The sequence below is a fragment of the Lepidothrix coronata genome, unplaced genomic scaffold (genome assembly GCF_001604755.1).
Source record: "Lepidothrix coronata isolate B3197 unplaced genomic scaffold, Lepidothrix_coronata-1.0 Scaffold30, whole genome shotgun sequence".
Classification (NCBI taxonomy): domain Eukaryota; kingdom Metazoa; phylum Chordata; class Aves; order Passeriformes; family Pipridae; genus Lepidothrix; species Lepidothrix coronata.
This window is the reverse complement of record NW_016690210.1, coordinates 2,923,737-2,941,710: the sequence shown is the minus strand read 5'-3', so window position 1 is coordinate 2,941,710 and position 17,974 is coordinate 2,923,737. Positions and strand designations below refer to the sequence as shown.

The 17,974-nt window shown below is 42.9% G+C and overlaps 1 protein-coding gene across 6 annotated transcripts in view; it reads right to left on the bottom strand.

The window, feature by feature from the left end:
- Positions 1 to 17,974, bottom strand: part of AGPAT3 (1-acylglycerol-3-phosphate O-acyltransferase 3) — an 89,542-nt gene that overhangs the window by 13,198 nt on the left and 58,370 nt on the right. For all 6 annotated transcript variants that reach the window (XM_017810918.1, XM_017810920.1, XM_017810916.1 and 3 more), the window contains 4 exons: positions 6,927 to 7,153; positions 2,338 to 2,507; positions 1,967 to 2,128; positions 386 to 539 (listed from right to left, as the gene is read on the bottom strand). In XM_017810918.1, coding sequence (XP_017666407.1) covers positions 386 to 539; positions 1,967 to 2,128; positions 2,338 to 2,507; positions 6,927 to 7,104 — 664 coding nt within the window. In that variant the 5' untranslated portion in view covers positions 7,105 to 7,153. The remainder of the gene's footprint in view (positions 1 to 385; positions 540 to 1,966; positions 2,129 to 2,337; positions 2,508 to 6,926; positions 7,154 to 17,974) is intronic.

The window sequence follows — 17,974 nt, the reverse complement described above, 5'->3', positions numbered from 1 at the left end:
CAGCAACAGAGCCTTGTGCAAGTCTTGAATTAATGATGTCAGGCAGCAGAATCCCTCACTACTTTGTGTTTATGCATCATATTTATCCACATCAGCCACCCCACATCCCCAGCTCTGTGGCATGTGTGTTAGCAGAACACCAGCTGACATGCTGAACTAAGCAACAATGACATATATGAAAGGTTTATTATTTTTTTAAGGCTGGCATCTGACAGTTCTCTGGCAATTTACAAATTAAGAGCTGACACGCTGAGTGCTTATTACTGCCAGCTCACTAATTGCCGTGGACATCATGAAAACCAGAATATACTACCCTGTACTACACAGAGGGTACTAAACAACATGTTACAAGTGATGCAAAGGGTAAGTAGCAGCTTGCCAGTACCTGTTCCCCTGAGACACTGGACAGCAGTGGTGAAACCTTTGGTTCTGGGCAACAGGTGGTATTTCAGTTTAGGCAACCCCTTGGATTCAGCTACTTCCATACTGATACGGTGCTTGGTCTCTGTAAAACGAGTTCCTTCACAGTACAGGAGAAACTAGTACGAGACAAGAGGCAAAAAAAAGGATACTTGAGAGCAAGAGAAACCAGAAAACTGGTGTAAGATAAACATACATCCATGCATGTGCACACACTTCAATTGTCTCCTCTGTTCATCAACTACTGGGTATAAGCAACCCCTCACAACTCATTTGCAATTACCTTTAATTTTACCAACACTCGTACCAAATTTAAGGCGACAAAAAGACAGCCCTAATTGTGGCACTTGGAATGCACAAAATTTAGGAAATCGATCCACTCAAGTCAATTTTAATCATGATTTAAATTACCAAGCAGGATGTCTTGATTTAAATAATCAATGCTAACTATGTTCTGCACTTATATTTTCTGGTTGTTTTCCCTAGAGACTAGTCCTTGGTTCTCAGTCATAAAATCATTAAAATGCATAGTTAAAGTTCAGTCTTGAGATATTCTAATTGGTAGATTTTTTTTCCTGTCTTTTTTTCTTTTTTCCCAACACTAATCAGGAGGATATATTAAATATAGTTCATATCCATACAGTCAAGCAATTAAGTAGCTGAAAATACATTCTCCAGATTCTTACTTTTTCTATCTTTGTAATGGTAGAAAATTACAATGCATTCACAATGTTCTAGTTAAGGCTTAATGTTTCACTGTTCATTTTAACAAGCTGTACTGGATAATATTGAAAAAATCACTTCAAATGCACGAAAAACCTCAAAATATTTTATAAGCCAAGTAACTGTACATTACATGTGCTGCTATAAAGTTTATGAAAATGTTTGTATTCAAAGCTCTAAGGAAGTTAGTAGGTTGATTATACCACTGTGTTGCTGCAGTAAAATCTAATGTTGCACATAATGAAACAGAGATGTTTTACCCTTGACTTCAAATAATGTCAAAATAAAAAGGAAAAATGTAACTGCAAAAGCATATATAAGTTTGCCATATGTTCTCATAGACACTTTTTGGGAAACCTGTAATTTCACAGATCAATGAACACAGTAACAGGAACTCTCTATCAAAATCCATGGTCTGTGCATCCAAATTCACTCCTCCAAAAAAGGCTTCTTTGCTTATTTGTCTCTCCAGCCTGCCTCAGAAGATGTAGCTTAAGGTCACATAGATTTAGTAATCAAATATAGGCTTTTTTTTTATAGGTAAAAAGTAAGTTCAGGCAAAATCAACAAGTATTACGTAAGTCTGATCTATAAATTATTGTTAAGCTTCTGAACTGTTTCCCAAATGACTTCTGTAACCAACAGGCAAACAGAGAAACTTTTTACCAGCATATCCCAAAAGACCTCCTCAAACAGAGCATGGCCTTTCCTTGACAACACTTGGAAGTGAGCAGACCATCTCCTGACACATAAGGCCACAGTACCACCTCTGTCGCCGTTTCACTTCTGGCAGTCAGTACCAGAGAAGGAACTCAACACTTACCCACATATATTCCGGGTAATCAGACAAACGTTTTAACCCTTCAATAACTGTATCTCTGTCTTCTTCCCATTTCCTTTTGCAGAAAACAATCTCAAGGAAGTACCACGTCCAACCGATTAGGGGCACATATAGTAGCTCTCTCTTAGCAAGGACTTTGGAACTCTTGGAGAAAGAAAGAAAAAAAAAAAAAAGAAAAAAAAGAGACAATCCAAAAATGTCATTTGCTGATTTGTACAATGAGATCAAATACATTCAAATTAGAATGATGAAGAGCCTGATGGATTATATCTGTAAAGTTAAATGCAAGAAACTATGTGTCTGTGTTTTGAATGCATCCTGCAGATGAAGGGGAAGCCCAAGGCCCCACGTACCCCCAGCACTCCGAAGCGCTCCGTCATGGTCCAGCCGCACAAGAAGTCGATCTCAAAGTTGTGATTCAAGATGATGATGACGTGCTCTTTCCCAAAGGTGTTCACCGTGGCCTCGTCTGAGAACAAGGTGCACTCTGTGCCTGACCACCATTCCAGCAGCATTACCAACTCTAACAAACACGGTGAAGACGGGGAGAGGTGTTAGGGGTGTCCCTTGCAGAAAGCTTCAAGCCCCATCCAGTGCCCGGTCCCTTCTGACTCCCGACACTGTCACCTACTCCAACCAACCCAGCCGAGATGAAATGAAAGCTTGGACGGGTACAGACCAAACGACATCACCATCCTTAAGTAGTATTTAGAGGCTCTAGACATATGCATTCATGGATAATTTCAGCAAGTTTGGGCATTGTATTATGAATGTGAAATTTCATGATCACTGGGAAAAAAAGCCCAAAAACTTTGTGCCTGAAAACAGACAGCTGAGCTGTTGATTGCTCCACCAAATGAGTACAGTTTCTCCCAGGTGGAATACAAATTATGCATAGATGCAGCCTAATGCTTTTACTCAACATGAAACAAGCTTTACGGAGGTAAACAGACCAATAAAGGTCTTTTATAAGGATGCAGTGCCATAGATCTTCTGCGAGAGGTTTTAATATTAGAACAAGGGCTCTAATCATTCTGTATTATGATCATCAACACAGACCCAAACAGCAAACAGTTGAGCTAATTTATCAAAATACCTGGGCAAAGATAGTAACGGTAAATTGTGTCTTTTACTGCAAAAGAATGAGCCTTTCCCTCAGCTTTCTCCAGCTTTTTGATATTGTGTCACCTCTTACTCCACCCCGAATATTTCCTTTCCATTACCCACCCTTATTTTCCGCTTCCCCTTTTTTCATCTTAAAAAACCCTTCCACTTAAATTCAGCATGCATTGACTGTAGTTGCTATGGTTAGCTTATTTCTCTCATTTTAGAACATCGATGCAGATGGAAGACATTTCTTGTACCATGGGACAGCTATAAAAAGTATGAGAATAGTTCATTCTCCCAGCAGGAAGATTTGCTTCCATGCAAACTGCAGTCGTTGGTATGTTCTCATTTCAATGAGATATGGATGCAATCAAAATTTGTTTGCACAAATATGACTGTTAAAAAGTCCAGCTCTTCCCACATAACTACAGTAAACTTGCAGGGGCAAATCTGGAAGGTGTCCCCTCAGTTCCCTACATCAGGTTCTGCCAGGAGTTATTTCAATTTCCCATTGGGAGGCCCTGGTTTTCCAAAACAAAGCAGTGTCTTCCTGCACAAGGGCTTCTGATCAGGATCAGACAGGGTCATCTACCCATTCTGCTAAATAAGAGTGGATCCAATTTTGCACCACATCAGAGAGAAGGCAAACACAGTATTTAGGTGAGTGATGGGGAAAACCAGTCCCGATGTGCTGAAGATACAGAGCTTCTCTAGCACTAGATTTTTCACTCATGACCACTTACTCATCCACCAGGTTAGTCCCCTATATCACTTTCAACACTTGCTCATTTGCAGGCATGACAAAATTTTGCAACTTGCTGATTTAAGAGAACTTAACCCTGGTCAACTGGAAATACAGCAGAGGAAAGACAGAATTGTCTTGTTCATTTACACCAACTAGAGGTTTCTACTGTCACTTCCCAGCTTTGTCTCCTTTATGATCACTTACCTTCCTTTCTCTGGTTATCCTGGCTCGGTAAAAGAGGAAAGAGGACAGCAAGACTGTACTCAGTGAGAGCACCTGCCAAGCAGGTGGCCAGGAGAATGCAGTAGTGGTACCAAACACAGTGTGGTACTTGGAATGACTTTCCATTTCCATTGCTGTCTGTGTACTAAGGAGGAATATCTCCAGTACCTGCTACAGCTGCTGCACTTTCTTATCAGAAAATACAATAAACTGGGTGTGTTTCTTCTTCAAAATCAGGAAAAAAATCTGCAGAGGCAGGTGTGGATGTCTGTCTGGAGAGCATTTCATTTACCATTCGCTCTGAAATAGTGGAGAACTTGCCAGAGTTCATACTGAGAGAGGAGGGTTGATGAGCCAAAGAAGGAAAATGAGGAAACAGATTGTCTTTTACAAAGAGGCACTCTAGGTCAGGAAGTTGTACTTTGATTTTTTTCACTTCCTTTTTTTTTTTTTTGCTGTGTGGGTTACAGCTACTTTGCGTGGCACTGATCCCACTGATGCTACAGCAAGCACAGCTTTATGAATGATGGGATTGGAACACTCACACTGCCAAAGATATTTCCTATACAGGGCAGGCAACACCTTGCTACAACCAGCCCCTGTGGCTGGGGTTCCCACACACCAAAGCCAGGTACATTTACAGCCTGACAAGCCACCCACAAACAAAGCAGACAAGAGGCACAGCACATCCCTCAGCTGAAAGTACCAACATTTGAGAGATTATTTTTGCAGCTGGACCAAACTAAACACGCTGCACTCTCCAAAGATGTGAGTCATCTGAAAGGAGCTGATGTGTGAGAGCATGAATTACACACTGCCTGTCACGAATTGCAAAGGACTGGGGACAGAGCCCAACAGACCTTCTTCCCTGTATGTCTGCCACAAATACTGGATAGAGCCACTCTCCGTCCCCTTCAGAAGCTGTGCTTTATGTATTTGGGAGGAGATACAATAAGAATAGAGCCTAGTTTTCAGTACATAGCCAGATACACAATCACCTGTGTATCCACCTCTGCACACTGATCCCCTGCCAGGTGGGCAGAGCAGCTTCTCTTACAGACAACTCTGACATGAACATCCTCGGCCTGAAAATATAAACAGCTTGGAGTAAGAGAGCAAAATGTAGCACCCAGAATAGAACACCAACCTACAGGTTCATGGCCAAAAGGCTTCCCCATAGTGACATATATTTCATTATGAATGGCAACATTTGAGCTGCTGCATTTACACGGCTTACTTAATTTGGTATAAATCACAATTGAAGTGCATATTCTGTCAGCTTTTCCATTACAGGCCATCAGCACTCTGCAATCCCATATAACATTTGCATTAATTTTCACAGTTTAATTTCTCAATGAGTTAATTTATCACAGGCTATACACTGGGGGCTATTCTAGGTACAACCCAATTATCTATTCAGCTTCTCCAAACCTCTCTGAACAATAGTGTGGGTTACTCCAGTGTTTAGAAGACCTGAGACAGCAGCATTTAAAATGTGATTTTTTTTTTTTAATGCACAATGCTAACTTGTAGAGGGTTGAACCTACAAGCCTTAGAGGAACAAGCAGCTCATATCCTGAGAAACACAAGACTGTTAGTGCAATAATAGTTTTCAGGAAGAAATTAGATTCTAGATTATTAAAAGCATATTAGGAAATTCTTACAAGCAAATTAAATATAAAAAATCTCATACACCTCCACTCTGCTTCAACCAAATTTTACGTTTCTCCTAAGCTATTCCATTACAATATCTTTACTCCTGACAGCTTGCCTGCCACTCTATTTAATTTCCTTTCTCCTGTACTTCTCAGGCAACATTCTCAATAGGCACAGGAAGGACAAGAACAAGGTTAAAAAGAAACCAAGCTAGATACTTTGGAGAGGTTTTGTTGGTAGTACTTCACATCGATGACTTATGAAATGTGGGTGCCTGTCAGTGGACTGCTCAACTGCAATTTCAGTACCCACTGTGGTGACTCATTTAGCCAAAGTGGGAGTTGGATGCTGAGCTGAGCACTAAGGTAAGTGGCCCTGCATAGTGGGAGGGATGGAGAGTGGAAACCGATTAGATGATTCACTGCTGAAACAGGAGGTGACATTTGGGCTAAGGAGCCTTCTAAACACTCATTTCAGAAATCAAACCCCCTGCTAAGCTCTGTGAGGAGGAAAAAACCAAAAAGAGCCATCCACAGGGAGGAAGTTTTGCAAAGGTCTGAAAGAGGAGAGCAAAGCAGTTGAACTGACTGTCAAGTTGACCCACAGGCAGAAGAAAAGTGACATTGCTCCCAGGAGGAGACCCTGGCACCAGAGACAGACACTGCAGGGTGTAAAAGGACTCTGGAGTGGTCACACAGTTCAGCCACAGAGACGTCTACACTATAGACCTAAGACAGACCACTTCCCCTCCAGAGCACACAATCGACTTGGGCTCCTAAGTGGTGAATATCCCACGTGCTCTCAGTACCTGAGCCAGCCTCAGAATTCTCCCTTTCCCTTCACTCAGCACAGGCTCTGATGCCGGATGAAGATGGCATTGAGACAGAATCAGCAAGTCCTATCAGTCCAGATAGAGTAGATGGTGGGGAGGAGCTTTACTTCCCACTTTGTTGAACAACAGAGTGACAATATATATCAGCCCCTTGACTTCTGTGTGATTTCCCAGTATTTCAGAAAAAAATGGCTGTTTTGAACTGCTCTGAAAGAGTCGAACATCTAGCCTATCATCTCTCTCTCTCTCTCTCTCCTCTGTGTGTATCCATATACATAAGCATACATATTTTTCTTTTCTGTGATTAACAAAAGCAGAAAACAGGAAAACCCTCTCCCCTCCCCACGCCCAGCCCTCACATCCCCTTCAGGCATACTCACGGCTCCAAAGGGAATAGGCAAGGCGACAGTTTACTCGACGATAAAACTGCTTGTTTATGGGCCAGAGGACTAGCGTGCATAGTTGAATGAAGTTAATGATCAGTCCACTCACAACAAAGACGAACCCAATGAGGAGGTGAACTATGAACTGGGTCTTCAGAAAGGCAATGAAGCCCATGATAACCACTCAGAAGCGTGAGCAAGGGCCGTCACTCAGAATAACTGTCCTGAAAGAGAAAACAAACAAACAAAAGAGTCAAATGGAGAGTGGGTTTACAAGCCCTGAGGAAGGACAAAGCAAAAGCCATGCAACAGTCCATGCAACTTCAGCAAGAGGCACCCAGCCCACTAAACACTCTGCTCTCCAAGCCTGCCTCATTCAGGTCTTAATAAACTGGTGACGGATGCAAATCGCTTCCAAAAATAGGAAGGAATCATTATTTACAATTCACAGCCCACCAAGAAGATTATTGTTTGCTGAAGACAAATCTCTCACCTCCCTTCAAACAAAGATCACATAATTGGATTTAATGCTGGGAGGAACACAGAGCCCTGCAGTCACAGTGAGCCGCTGAGCCCTGATGGGTAAACAAGCTGCACAGAGACTGCTGTCCCTGAACTGCTGCAGGAACCTCAGCCCTGAAAAGAGCAGGGCTGGTCACACAGAACATCAGTCTGGCAAACACTAAGGCATGGAAATGGAAATTAGGTATTCCCACACCCAAACCCCATGCTGGAGCAGGTTTAATAACTTCTCACTTTGTCAAGCCGCAAGTCCATAATCAAATATACCAGCTAGTGTGGTGGTGGAGGGAATAACAAAAAAGCCTTAGGTTACGTAGCAGTACAAACTTGATCTGGAAAGGGCTTTGATGCAGAATTTTGATTCCACTAAATTAGCCAGAGCACTTAACTTTGAGCACATGCCACATTTATAACAGGTGCAGAAACACTGGCAATGCCTGAACCACCAGAAAGTCACAGGAACTTAGACAAGCCTGATTCACTATAAACCCTGTCAGCACAAAGTTAATCCAACAAAATGTATTAACCAAGACACCAAATTGAGTTTATTCTAAACTCTATGTTATTGGGCACTGGCCTTTATGACCTGTTGGATACTACAAGTCCTATGACAAGGCCAACCAGGCTGTTGAACCACAGCCTCCAATTCTCACCCAAAAACCAGAAGCATGACCCTGATTTTCTGCCACAGCCAAACCTTGCTGACAGTTTTTGTTCTCAGCTTTTATAAAATGTTGCAAATGACCAGATCAACCAGCAGATGGTAACAAATACTTTTCACCAGTTGAGTACCCGAAGGTGATGTGGACCCCATGTCCAAAAATAAAGTACCTGCCAGCTGTGAGGAATCAAACCATTTTCATTTGCCACCTGCTTATAGTATGCTGCTATTTATAAAACTGTACAGCAATTTTACTTGTGAAAGCTTGTTTTCTACCATCGCTTCTACAAAGCAGGTACTGCCTTTCAAAGCACAGAGTGTCTAGTTTTTGCACAATTAGCATCCATTTGCATCATTAGTAATCTACCCACTTCAGAAGCACATTACAGGGGGAAAAAAACCATGTTTCAATATAGCCATTGTTGTCCCTACCACAGAAAGCAAAGCAAAGCAAGTTGAATAATGCTGAAGCTTATGATAAACAATCTAAGTTCTCCCAGTGTTTTCGGGTAAGAATGAAAGAAACATTTCTTTCACTAATAAATTACTTTCAGAACAGCTGTTTGGAAGCAGAGACTTCTGTTTAAAAAGAAACAAGTGGAACCCTCCCTCCTCCTCCCTCCCCTAAAGGCTGCAAGGCACAGTTGTCTCCCACAGCCAAAAGACCCGTGTTCACACATCCCTGTATGGGACGTAGCCATGGTGGTTCAGTAACTTCCTAACACAGCAGTGGGCTCATTTATCTTTTCCACTGGCAAAGTTCTAATAAATACTGTCAAACATTATACACCAAGTTCTTCACTTCCAAGACCATTCTCTTCCCCTGGTTTATCGCAAAAGCCAGTTCAAACAAACAAGAAAAGAACAATTCCTTCCCAACTATTTTCCGAGTCCCTACTTGCCTTCTGTACAGCCACGTGAAAGCAGCTTTGCTGATAACTGTGTCTTAGTGTCAGACCATGCAAAGGTTGGACTCGATCTTGGAGGCTTTTCCAACCTAAATAATTCTGTGATTCTGTCTATCACAGTCATTAGACCAGTACTCACTGTCTCTCAACACCCAGCTTGGCCCCTTTCAGACCAGGGCCCAAAGAGCATACAAATGGCACAAGCAAAAATTGAAATGTCAAGTATTATCCTCAAATAAAACAGTTTGGCTCTACTTCCACAGCCTCTTCATTTTGAGCAAAGTCTGGAGCACTCTGGCATTTGTCCTCACATTAAGGACACTGCGGTGCTACGGACCCAAAAGGGCACATCCCTTTTTACATTGCAGCACCTTGCTCCTCCAGTTCTGTTACACGTGGAAAACAGGACTCATCAGCCTTGCACCGGCATCCTGCCCCACGTGCTGGTCACCACAGAATCATTAAGGTTGAAAGAGACCTCCAAACTCATCGAGCCCAACATCTGACTGATCACCACCCTGTCAACTAGGCCATGGTACTGAGTGCCACATCCAGTCATTTCTTGAACACTTGCAGGGATGGTGACTTCACCACCTCCCTGGGCAGCCTGTTCCAATGTCTGACAACCCTTTCCAGGAAGAAATTCCTCCTGATGTCCAACCTGAAACTCCCCTGGCACAGCTTGAGGCCATTTCCTCTTGTCCTGTGTGCAGTTGCCTGGGAGAAGAGCCTGAACCCCACCTGGCTACAACCTCCTCTCAGGGAGTTGTAGAGAGCAATAAGGTCATCCCCGAGTCTCCTTTTCTACAGACTGAACACCCCCAGCTCCCTCAGCTGCTCTACACCCTTCCCCAGCTCCTTTGCCCTTCTCTGGGCTCAGTCCAGCACCTCAATGCCTTTCCTGAAGTTTGAGAGACCCAGAATTGGACATAGCACTCGAGGTGTGGCCTCCCCAGTGCTGAGTACGGGGGAAGGGTGGAACCCCAGAGCTCTGTGACCCCAGCTGGTGACACAGCACAGCTGCCTCATGCAGCAGCACCTGGGCTCACTGCACCCCTGTGTGTCTGGGGGCTGTGAGCCTGACCAGTCCTGCTACAGGGCAGAGAACAGCAGCCACAGCATGGCTGGTTCCTCTCCAGCACGTTCCTATCACAGTGCTCGCCCAATTGCTCCATAAAGCACAGCTTGTTTAGTTGCACTTCCTAAAATGGACAACGACCAACTACATTATGGGTTAGTCTTGTCCAATCCTTCCAGTTTCCATGCTGGATACAGAACCTGCGAGTCTCCTTTTGTCAATCCCTCACTTAGTTGTATTTGACTTTTAAGATAATTAGTAGTTAACCCAGGAATTCTTCAGATTTCTGCATTCCTGCCCACGTAGGACAGCCAGGCAATTTAGGGACAGGGCAACAGGCAAAAGGTGGTCAGCAGCTGTTCTGTTGAATCCCATGGTCAGGCTGGGAGAGGGATAGGGAAATGAGTATTTGCTGCAATGAGGAGAAGCACTACTTCTGCATCTGACACATATATTAAGATCAGCTAAGGGAAGTGTCTAGGAAGTAAACATCTGCCCCTAGTCTAAGACAGCAAGTCTCAGCAGGATTAATTTTTTTCTTTCTTTTTTTTTTTTTTTGAAGTCTACCCATATCATTTGCATAGTCAAAGACCTGCTGGTAAAATCTTACTTTCGCCCTTCTTTTCCTAAAACACTTTGTAACTTCACAACATTGACCTCACAGGGCTGTTTGACTTCCATAAAGTCAGAGACCCCTCCCCACAATACTGATCACAGGATCATAGAATCATCTAGGTTGGAAGAAATCTTAAATATCATTGAGTTCCAACCCCCCTGCCATGGGTGGGGACACCTTCCACAAGACCAGGTTGCTCAGAGCCCCATCCAACCTGGCCTCGATCTTCTATATGCCCAGATGAAAACGTTCTTAAATGCTTTGAATCCTTCAGGGCTCCCTCCTTTATTTATATACCTCTCAAGTAAAGGGAAAGGAGGCAGATATCCTATGGTTTTTCTTGGTGTGGTGGATTGACCCTGGCTGGATGCCAGGTCCACCAAGGCAGCTCCATCACTCCCCTCTTCAGCTGGACAAGGGAGAGAAAATGTAAAAAAAAGGCTCATGGGTGGAGATAAGGGCAGGGTGAGATCACTCTGATTACAGTTATGGGCAGAACAGATCTGACTTGGGGAAATGAGCCATTAGAAGGCAGAATGACAGAGGAGCATGATTGCATCAGCCTCATTTCATTAAGAAATCAGGTTAAAAAAACCCCTGATGCACAACATGCACATTACAGCATTCCATGAAACACAGATATTTATGAACTCAAAATTAAAAATTAAGCCATTAATCATTCTATAAGACAGTGAATCCACTTTGAGCTCCAGGTTTTAATTAATTTATTGCTGTCATGTGTGTACAAGTCCTCTGAAGTTCATCATGTTTGCATGAATTTGAGCATGAAATTAGAAACTGCTCCCCTGATTCTAATATTCCAACCCAGTGAGGAATAATGTGTTTGACAACAACAAAAACTGTGGCAGCCAGTACTTACACCTCTAGCCTTTTGCCATGTAGTTTTTCTGAGCATGCTTTTGTCATTTTCCAGCTGCTTCCACTCTGCCACATTTACCTCCACTTATGAAACTAATTACAGACATCTTTTGCACTGAATGTCCTTCCCCCACTCTGATTTTTTCTATTTTATCTACCTCATAACTTTTGCTAGTTGAGGAATGAGTGAAATTCTCACGACACTGAATTCTACCTTTTACCATCATATTTTAAAATACTGTATTTTTCAGAAGCAGCTTTGTCTGCAAAACTTGGCAAACCCTGTCTGTGAGGAACGTCTAATGATATTGCAAGTCAGAAGCAGTACATAAAAAGCATTTTGTTGCCCATATGGAGTTTCCTCACCATTTTTCAGAATTCTACAAACTCTGCTCATCGAAAACATACAAGGAAGATTCAAACCTATTTTTCATTCAAAGTGAGATCTATCTGTTCCATGAGCTGCTTCATGAGTATGGGGACAGATACAATCAGCAGCAGCCAGGAGAAATGAAAATGCCTCTTCTCTCAGTACACTTTCTACCCTCCAAATTTCTCTGATGACCCAGCTCAGGCTACTTCTCTTTCAAAACCATGAAAACCACTAACATAAGTGTCTATTCCCTCATCTCTCCCTATGAGATCAGAAAACACAAGAATACTAAGAAGCTACTCAGAAGTTGAGGCAGAGATATGAAGCAAAGATTCCAATGCCCCTCCCTAAACCTGTTTGGCAGATAAATAAAAGTCCAGATCCCAGTCTGGATATTTGAGCATCCCCCAGAAGTACCACATTGCCACAGGGGCAGCAGGTTATTTTCCTGGGACATGGCACACAAAAATATGTTGATCATCTTATGAGTTGTGTTCAATGCTAATTACATCAGTTACCTCTAAGAAATAATTTTTCCTTGCAGAATACACAATACTTCTGTAGCTGAAAGACAGAAGTGTAGTGGCTACCCAGCTTTTAAAAGTGAAATTATATACTCATAGCAAATAACCCTGATATAGGAAAAATATTCATGAAGAATATTATATTGCATATAAAGAATATAATATTATAATTGACAATACTCCACTTCCTGCACTGTATCACATCTCGTTCTGGGATGAGGAATTTGGGAGCCTGACCCCCGTGATGCAGAAGTCATACAAAACCAACAGAGAGAATATTTACCCAGGGCTTTGCCCCAGACTCCAAAAAAGCAACCTAAGGCTCCTGCCCACTCTGCCATGGCACCACTAAAAGCAGTCTCCACTCAGGCATGATTTATTTTAGAAGTTTTAGTTGAACCATTGGCAACTACAGCTGTCTAAGTAGGCTAGAAAACAGATCAACAGCAGTGAGTCAGTACAGCAAATAGGGAAATATGGTATAACAACAGCTCTGGTATCCATTTGAACAGTCTGTACTAGGGATTCTCCAGATAAGCTGTAAAAATAGAGAGCTACTCAACTGCACCCCACACAGCATTACAAACTGTCTACTACAGACCCAGCCTTTTAAACCTAAGCATGGGAGAAAGATTACCTTAGTTTCTCACACAATATAGGTCTAATTTCCCTGCGCATCCAAGGCTGATTCAGAGTTCATTAAAAATCCTGCTTGCCATGAATTTTTAAAATTGAAGGGTATGGAAGAGAACCTTAAGCTAAACTGAGTTCACAAAGATGTAAACCTGTTTCGAATTGCAGGAACTAGGAATATGATCTCAAAAAGAAAAAATGTTGCTGAATTACCATCATGAAATTAGATGAGAATTTATTCCTTGAAATTTTGTCAATCTTGGCTTTGAAACAGCACCACGGCCAGTTTCCAGAAAAGGTCAAGAATTAAAGATTATCACTACTACCTGTCTGAAATATATGAATTATTTTGGTCTTGATCTAAAGTCCATCAAGTCATAGAACTTTCCACTAGTGTCAATAGGTTTGGCTTGGTATCTGTAGAGATTTTTTATGAGACTAGTCTGTTTCCTATTGGAACTTCAGCCTTGGGGCTGCTTTTCAAAATGTGGGACTATTGGGCTTCCTAATTTTAAAATGTGGGGCAGCTTCCTATCAAGGTACCAAAAAAAAACCCCAAACAAACAAAAAAAAACCCCCGAACAAACAAAAAACCAAGATAACCACTTGTTTAACTTATATTTCTGTAGACAGAAGAACAGAGAATATACAAACAAAGCAAAGAAAAATATTTAAACAACTCAGTGGAACCTGAAGGGGATAAAACAGCTCTCAATACTACACATCACTGCATTTGAGGGTCAGTTTTTTCTCTTCTCTGCCCTAAATGCAGTGTTACTGACATGATTAAGCCTCCTCACCAGCTGTAGAGAGCACTGTGCTTATGCCACTGCTAGGTATGAAATTATATTTTTCTAACTTCTTGCTACAGTATTACAACTGAAAACACAAGTCATATTAAAATGGCTGTTTCCCAAATTTAATTTCAACCATTTCCTTTTATCGTACTTGGCACATAAAATAAAAAAAAGGGAGAGCAAGTGAGCACAAATTTAATTTCTCCTCAGCATACACCCTTAGTTAACTCTGCCTCTATTTGAACAAATGGATTGGATAACCAAAATGAATTCTGTCTTGCTTAGATGTCTGCTGGCTGCAAGACAACCACCACAAGGAAGCAGAACTGCTTGAAGAATTTCTCTCCCTGCAAGCACCTCTTTATTGACAAAGAAAACAATGATATTTTCATAAGGATTTTCTGTTCACAACAGGGAAACCAGAGGGATTCTGTCATGAGTAAAACAGGCCCAGGCAACTTCGATGTCATGGCTGAGTATCACCAAACCTGACATCATTTTTTCCACACATTTCCAAGACATCCCAGGGTTCTGCACCAAGCTTTCCAGTGAAGGCATCCCACTGCTTCAAAACTTGGTTGTGCATGCAATTTGCTTGTATTTCAGGAAGACAAACACTGCCTTATGGTTTAGTAAACTTAGGATAGCTTCTGTTAGAGTCTGTCATTTACAACTGCTTGTAGGTGTTTGCCTGCTGTTTCTCCCCTGGGTACACACGCTTGTCATCCTTCAGTCTGCTGTCTCACGCTTTTGTTTCAGTATAAACAACACAAAATTAATTTTCCCTAAAGCTATAATTACAAAACCTTAATTGCATATTAAATTTAGATTAGATAATAATTGCAAATTTGGCGAGTTTGCCTCATTCCTCATAGGTAAAGATGGGTTTTGTGGGTATATGCATATTTACAGGTACTTGTGAGAGCCCCTGTAGAATTCAGCCTTAATAAACCTTGTGCTAAACCTGAATATTATCGATTACAAAGGTTTACCCAACTGCAAGCTTTGAGCTCAAGTTCTTTCTCTTACCTGCTTGCTACCAAGAGTGAAAAAAAGCCACCCTGTAACTTATCTTGCTTTACAAAGCATACAGTTAGCCTAATTTTGAAAACCAAAGGCAGGTAGACACGCATTACTCCTGGTTTCATCTTTAGTGGAAAGCACAGAGACATGAGCCATCAACCCAGGGCAAGGGGAATCCAGACTCCCACCAGCCTGTTGGCACAACAAGACATAGCAGGAACAGGCCTGGCTCTTAGATGGAGTGGGAGAAGATAAGAAAGACTGCAATTTAAAATAAAAAAAAAAAAAAGAGATAAAACCAGGGGAAAATACCAGCTCACTGCAAGACATTTACACTGAAGCACACGAGCTAGAACACTGTCATGTTCTGTATATTTTAAGAAATAAATAGGAACAATTATCAGGTTTTGCAAATTCCTTGTGGCTCCAGACAGACAGCTAAGCGTGACTCACTCAGACATGATTGTCAAACACCTTCTGCCAGACTTGTTCCTTCTCTTGGGAGCTTTTAAACCTTCTCCTGGCCCTTTCTGTTTGTTTGGGGGCAGCTATTCTCTCCCCTTTGCCACTTTAGATAAAACTGCCCCAAGGCAGAAGCAGGATGCTAATCCTTGCCAGCTCCCCAGTTCCCTATTCCTTCCCTCATGTTATATTCTCCTCTTTCTGTCACACACACCAACAGCTCCCCAGGCCTGTGCAAGAGGCCTGCTGGGTGCCACAGCGGATTTGTGCCATTCAATCACTGTGCACAGCATTACAGGCACTGCCTGCCCATCTGGTGTTCAGTTTGTATGTCAACCCAGACTTTCTGAAAAACACTGTCAAACTTCCAGCTCGCACAGACTTTGAGAGCTAAAGCAGCCTGGGAGAAGCTGTTGGAGAACTCGGCACACTCCAGCAGGTCTAACAGGTCCGCTCCAGTTCTTGAAAGGACAGACAAACATTTTCTGTCCTGCCAACTGCTCTCTGCAATTTCACTCCCAGTGCAGCAGCAGGGTGTGCTGCCCAGTTTCCAGGGAGGCAGATGTTGCACAATACTGGGATGCAGTACCTGCCAAGCAGTATTGGGATGCTCTTGCTGTTAAACCCTCCCTTTCTTTTTACAGACAGGTTCACTAATCAGTGATATCTAAGAAAGGACTTCACAGAATGGTTTGGATTGGAAGGGACCTTACAGATCATCCAGTTCCAACTCCCCTGACATGGGCAGGGACACCTTTCACTAGCCCAGGGTGCTCAGAGCTCCATCCAACCTGGCCTTGAACACTTTCCGGGGTGGGGCAGCCACAGCTTCTCTGGGCAACCTGTGCCAGTGCCTCACCACCCTCACAGGGAAGAATTTCTTCCGTATATCAAACCTGTTTGAAGCCATTCCCCCTGTCCTGTCACCATAGTTCCTGATGAAGAGCCTCTGTCTGGCTTCCTTGCAGGCCCCTTCAGAGACTGGAGGGTGTTCCACACAACATTCTCTTCCCCAGGCTGAAGAGCCACAACTTTCTCAGCCTGTCTTCATAGGGGAAGTGCTCCAGTCCTCTTACCAATTTTGTGGCCTCTTCTGGACTTGCTCCAACAGTTCCATGCCCTTCTTATTTTGGGGGTACCAGAATTGTATGCTGTATTCCAGGTGAAATTCTTGGTTGGGGAACCAAGCAGAAGACCTTTAGTGAACACAGTACACTCATCTACCCCTGTACACAAGGGAAGGGATACCTGGGAGAGCCAAGAGCCATCTGGAGCTCAGTGCACAGCCCAGTAGCAGCTCACACATCGCTGAACTTCTGCACTTGCAGTGACCAAAATCGTCACCAGCACCACAAGACATTTAAGCAGCTTTGAATGCTCATCATGAAAAACAGGCCAACAAACCTCTTACAGCCACAGTATCTGCATGCTTCTGATTTATTCCCAAAGTTACGCCCCAGGCATGGGAAATCCTTTCCTCAGTGACAACACACAGCCTTAGGACACTGCAGATGTAAAACACATCCCCACAGGTACCTGTTCATTGTCCACTTGCTCGTGCTCTCTGACTGACCAGTTTGTGTGCAGCACCACCCTGGTGTGTGGCTTTAAGGTTTCTGGGTCTCAGCTGGCCCAAGTGGAAGATGGAAAGAGTGGGGCAACAGTGTACAGCCTACAGCTGTCCACCAAGATCTGTTCTGATAGCACCGCCACCACCTCCTCTTTAAACCTTGGGAGATGCTGAGAGACGTCCCTCTCTCATGGAAAAGACATAAATTACTTCTCCACTACTTAGCAGTGGGATTAAGTGGTTGAAAACACAGATGCCCACTCCTGCAGCCAGGGTTGGGGAAATCTCCATTTTCCCTGGGACAGAGGACCCCAGACCTTTGGGCGAGGGAGCAGGAAGCAACAGGATTCTCCCTGGAAGGAGAAGGATGGAGGGGATGACCAATTTTAGCCAGGTTTAGTGCTCACAATGTAAATGGTCTGGAGGTCTCACAGATCCAGTGGGTAGCACCATAATGACACCTCAAACAATGCTCCTCAGCTGACAGCAGGTCTCACTACAGCAGGGCAGAATTCCACATAGGTTTGGATTTGAAAATCACTTTACTTATACACACACACACATATATACACACAGATATAAAAACATGCACAGGTCATATCAGCAATCTCCAGGCTAACAGTCATAGGCCTGAAGTAATTTCATTTTAACTCCATAGTTATGCTGGTATTTGGAGAGAAATGGTCCATAGAAAATCAGCATTGAATCAGAGAAAGGGTGGGAAGTGGAAACCAGGAGAACATGGATTTCACGATTCACAGGTAATGCCACAAGGCTGGGCTGGCCATAATCAATGCTCTTCTCAAATCAGCTCATTAATTCCCCCACACAGCAGTTTAAACACCTATGCAAGTTCTACACAGTATCAGAAATCCCACAAATATGTGATAAAATTTACATTTGGGCAGATGCATCAATGTTTCTTTTTTTTCAGGCAATGTGGTGAGAACACCAAATCTCTTCCCTTTCTACAAAAGGGACTGATGCCAGATGACTTTT